The 5,203-nt window shown below is 37.3% G+C and overlaps 1 protein-coding gene across 1 annotated transcript in view; it reads right to left on the reverse strand.

The window, feature by feature from the left end:
• The window catches only part of atp2b2 (ATPase plasma membrane Ca2+ transporting 2), a 97,118-nt gene that overhangs the window by 27,050 nt on the left and 64,865 nt on the right, over positions 1–5,203 (reverse strand). The window contains exons 15-16 of the mRNA XM_016498364.1: positions 3,812–3,991; positions 1,400–1,487 (exon numbers count right to left, since the gene is read on the reverse strand). Of these exons, the coding sequence (XP_016353850.1) occupies positions 1,400–1,487; positions 3,812–3,991 (268 nt within the window). The remainder of the gene's footprint in view (positions 1–1,399; positions 1,488–3,811; positions 3,992–5,203) is intronic.

Genomic DNA, 5,203 nt, shown 5'->3' on the forward strand with positions numbered 1-5,203 from the left:
GATAATTTTGACCCATACAGTGTATTGTTGGCTATTGCTACAAATATACCTGAGCTACTTATGACTGCTTTTGTGCTCCAGGGTCACATATACTGTATATGTATGTATAAAAAACATAATCAGATTCCAAGAAAATTGCATTTCAAAATGCTTGTAATCAGACTACAGTTACTTGTTTTATTGATTACTTGATTACATATATTCACACAGTAGCAAGAAATGATTCATAATTTACTGATTCTCCCGAATTATTTTTCATCTTTTGCATTTTCCTTTCTAAAATGCCTACATGACACGCAGGTAAAAAAAAAAAAGAGTAATTTTTAGTAAGGTTCTTTCTTTTTTTTATTTTATTTATGATTGATGTTATTTAAAAATGATTTGATTTTAAAAGTCATGTAGTGTATTCCAGCCTTTAGGTAAAAAGTAACCTACAAGTAATCAAAAAGTAGTCTGATTATATTACCTAACATGTGCAATGTAATGGATTACGTTACTAACTACAATTTTTGTCATGTAATTTGGAACGAGTAATGGACTCCACTTTGTAAGTAATCTACCCAGCTCTGTATGTGTGTGTGTGCAGTATTAATAATTATTATTAATATCATAAGTATTATTATTTTATACAATTATCATTTATTTGTAAATAAATAAATAAATATAAAATAATAACTGAATAAGGAAGAAATTAAGTTTAAATGTATATACTCAAGCTTGCAAATTACTTAACAGCAGAATTGTGTGTTTAGTGCACTTCATCAAATGTTGTGGACACAAATGCTTCTCCTTTACTAGATTTAACACTTATAACGAACAGCCATATGTTGCCAGCATTAAAGCTATGCGATAGCAAAACATCAGGGACAATCAAGCGATAACGCCTGGAAATAACTAATTAAATACACTAGTGATGTAATTACAGCGCAACATTTACTTACAGCATGTTAATTATCCTGTAACTTCAGCCGTGACGCTCAGTCTTATGTAACACAGATCTGATTCCAGAGCACTCTGCTGCTGTGTGTAAACTGACAGGAGCTCAAATATGTCTAGCAGATTGTTCATCTAAAAATGTCGGTCCCTAGCTGTTCATCAGCTAATTTGACATGTTTTGTAATAGTTTTAGATCACAATCTCCATTAAAATGTGGTTATATATTTATAATACACTGAAAAAAAAAATGGTGGTGAAACCATTTTATAGTATTTCCTTGTAAAAGATACTCTAAACTTCAAAAAAATGTTCAGTGTATGTTAGAGTAATCATCATTTTTGTAAGATCTTCAGGCCTCTAGTTATGTCCCTTCATAACTTTCCGTATATGTGAATACGTGAATAAAGCAGTGCTTAGTCTATACGGTTCTGATTGTGACTGATACTCATGCAGGTTCCCTCACCTTTGACCAGCGTGTGTTTGTCCGTCGGTGAGGATCTGGCAAGCACTCGCAGTTTAGGCCACACTTTATCAATGCGCTCCTGCTCAACCTGCCAGAGACATGAGACAGACGTGCATCCATCATGACAAAGACGCTCATTACAGCTGCCAAAAACTGGCTATACACCCATCTGATGGAATCCATAAAACAGCCACGAGTATACAACGTGAAAAAATCAAATCCAGCTCTAAGATATCTTTCTTGTTGCAATGAGTGTAAACATTCATCAGAAAAGACGTCGCATTTACATATAAATGATTTGACTGTGTATTAAATCACACGGCGTCCATCATTCACATGTGGGGTGTTTGTTAGAACGGCCAGCTTTCAAATGTGTTCAGTAACTGTCTATATCAATGACAGCAGTGCATTGCTAGCAGAGAGTACACATGCGACTAATGCAATCACAACATCATAAAAAAGCCCCATAAATGATCAGAGTACAGACAGCTATATGAAGCAATGCTTTGGACAATCATCTCAGCTCGTTCTTTAAAGGGGTCATTATGATGCGATTTCAAGTTTTCCTTTCTCTTTGGAGTGTTACAAGCTGATTGTGCGTAGATAAGATCCCTGAAGTTGCAAAGACTAAAGTCTCAAAACCAATGAGATATTCTTTATCAAAGTTTAGACTCTGCCACACCCCCCTAAAACGGCTCGTTCTAACACGCCCCCACATATCTACCTCACTATGTGGAAATATTTGCATAATGCCGCCCAAATGTAATTATCTTTAACAAAGCATCATATGACCCCTTTAATGCCAAAATCATGTGTGCAGTAATGCATTTGAATGAAAATCGACATTCCTGAGGCTTTAAAAGCTCTTTAAAAGATGATGCATGTCTGTGGGTGAGGTTTGAAAGCACTGATTTACAGATAGTTACAGACTTCATAAAACTTAGACATCTTATCAAAATAACGTAGAAGACAGACACATTTCAAACCAGCAGAGAAAACATAGATTTTAAGCAATACAGAAGAAATAACTTCCAGTCTCTAGACGATGACAGATGCTTTGTCATTTTTCCTAGTTATAATCATTGTGGCGCATCTCTCATATCCTCCCACCAAAGTTACGAGGAATGATTCTCTCAAACTGTAGTTTGCTATGCAGTAGCAAGGGGCTTTATCTAAAGTAAAATGCATGCAACTCATGTGTGATGTGACACTGTCTTTCTCTTCTAGAAAAACAGGAAAAACACTGCTGACTCATCCTGCGCTGCACAGATTTCTGTTCATCTCCCAAAAATACCAGCTGCCACCAGATACTGTGGATGCATCAAATCATGCTTCATAACCTGCATAATTAAAGCATACTGGTTTCATATGGAAATGTAGTACTGTTCAAAAGTTTGGGGTCAGAAAGATTATTATGATTATTATTATTTAAAGAAATGTATAGAATGCATTAAATAGAGAAAGTTCAAAACAACAGAAAAACGATCCGTGTCAAATAAATGCTGTTTGCCGTAAGAATCCTGGAAAATAAAATGTATCACAGTTTCCAGATATATTGGGCAGCACAACTGTTTTCAACATTGATAATAATCAGAAATGTTTCTTGAGCAGCAAATCAGCATATTAGAATGATTTCTGAAGATCATGTGACACTGAAGACTGGAGTAATGATGCTGAAAATACAGCTCTGATCACAGAAATACATTACAGTTTACTATTTCTGTCATGACAACTCTCGGAGAGTTTAGCATAGTAATGTACATTACAAGGTTAATGTGTTTGGTGTGGTTGGAATCGATCTGAGCAGTAGATCCGAGACTAGCTACTGCACAGACATGCTGCTGTGAGTATGTAGGAAATGCTGCTCCTGCACATGTAACATATGTGAAATAACCACGTAGCAGATCTATGCAGGTGGAGCTGGGGAGGTGGAGGGTTTCTGAAGCGCACTGAACTGCTACAGGAAACACTAGCCGAGTATTTGAATGTTGAGCAGCGAGCTCATTGGCCACCGATACAGGAGAGAACCAATCAGCTGTGCCGTGTGAAGTGTTTTGTCGGAGTTTCATGCCAGAAATTGGTATTTATTCACTTAGAAAACAGTTATTTAAATAGTAATTTTTGATCAAATAAACGCAGTCTTGGTGAGCAGAAGAGACTTCTTTCGAAAACATTATAAAAATCTTACCAAACCCAAACTTTTGAACAGAGTATACACAGGAGAGTAAACTTTGCTTGTAAGCCATTTCATGGGGTCTTTAATATAAATATTTGTGTCTCATGGTATTTTTGACAGTGTGTTAACATTTATTGCACTGGACCAGTCAAACTCATTTTCTTGATATTATGCCACAAATGCTGTTACTATTTGCTGTATACTCAGTGTCCTGCACTAAGTGTGCAGTACTGTACCTCTCCCTTCTCATTCCTGATCCTCCTGTTGAACTCCTTCCCGTCGATGCACAGGAAGTCTTCTCCGGGGTGGATGATGCCACATTTGATAGCGATGGCTCGTGCCGTGTTGATGTTGTCTCCTGTCACCATACGCACAGTGATTCCAGCACGCTGGCATTTCAGGATGGCGTCGGGCACCTGTGGACACAGGACTGCATTAATTCACCTCGCTCCGCTCCAGAGGAAGGGTTAGCGCAGAGGCCACTGCAAACCGCAAGCCCACGGCTGCAGCCCATTGCAGCAGTAAATGAGAACACCGTCGCAAAACACAGGATTCGGTCAGCTCTCCTGATTCCTCTAATCTCTCTTTCAGATGCTCCAGTGAAACAAGTGAGAGCTCATTAGGAGGAATTCAAAGGGCTCCTGCGGTAATTATGCAGTGGTGGAGATGATTTCTCATGCAACAAAAGACAAAATTATTCATATGAAGGTTTAATTTTCCTGCTGAAAAATCTGACCAGGTTCAGACTGACCAGCTGAAAAGTGCCTAAACCCTCCTAAAACCAGCCAATAGACTGCCTAAGACCGACAAAGCCTAGAGGCAAAATTAAGGTAATGTAAGGTGATTGGAGCTAGTGGGAAGTAAATTCAGTTTATTTTATATAAAGTGTGTGTATATATATATATGTGTGTGTGTGTGTGTGTGTGTGCATATATATATATCTATATTCAAAATCTATAAATTAAAAAAATTTATATTAATTTTATTTTATTTATTTATTTAGTTAGTTAGTTAGTTAGTTGGTTGCATTGTGCATTTTTTTTTTATTATATTAACGCCATGTCAGTTAAGCAAATTTTCCGAAAAATATAATAATGGTTTAAATTGTGCCAAGTACATTTACCAATAAATAAATACATTAATAAATAAAAATTCAACCACCCATACATACATACATATACATACCAGAGGTCACGTTAACCGAAAATTCTCCGTCATTGATGGAATTTTTTTAGCAGTGACGGAAAAATCTGAAGGCCGTGCGTTACTTTGACAGATTACACTGAGGGTGATCTATTGTAATTTATAACTGTAATTCCCACACCTGTCCAGTTGGTGGCGAGTGCGCTGCAGTGTGGCAGAAGAGCACGGGATCATCAGATACAGAACAAAAATAAAACTGTCACCAGTCTTTTGCTATGCGTTTAATTACGCACAGGCGAGTACCCAGTTTAAGCTACAGCGATCTGTCTTGCCACATTAAAGAGCGCCAAAACGGTATTTATTGCTTGTATTTCCTAATAAAATGGACAGAATTTGAAATCTGAGACTTTGTTTCAGATCAAAAGTAACAACGCACAAAGCTTAGCCCAGGGCTGTCCAAACTCGGTCCTGGAGGGCCGGTGTCC

The sequence above is a fragment of the Sinocyclocheilus anshuiensis genome, unplaced genomic scaffold, assembly GCF_001515605.1.
Source record: "Sinocyclocheilus anshuiensis isolate Anshui unplaced genomic scaffold, SAMN03320099.WGS_v1.1 scaffold1320, whole genome shotgun sequence".
Taxonomy (NCBI): Eukaryota; Metazoa; Chordata; class Actinopteri; order Cypriniformes; family Cyprinidae; genus Sinocyclocheilus; species Sinocyclocheilus anshuiensis.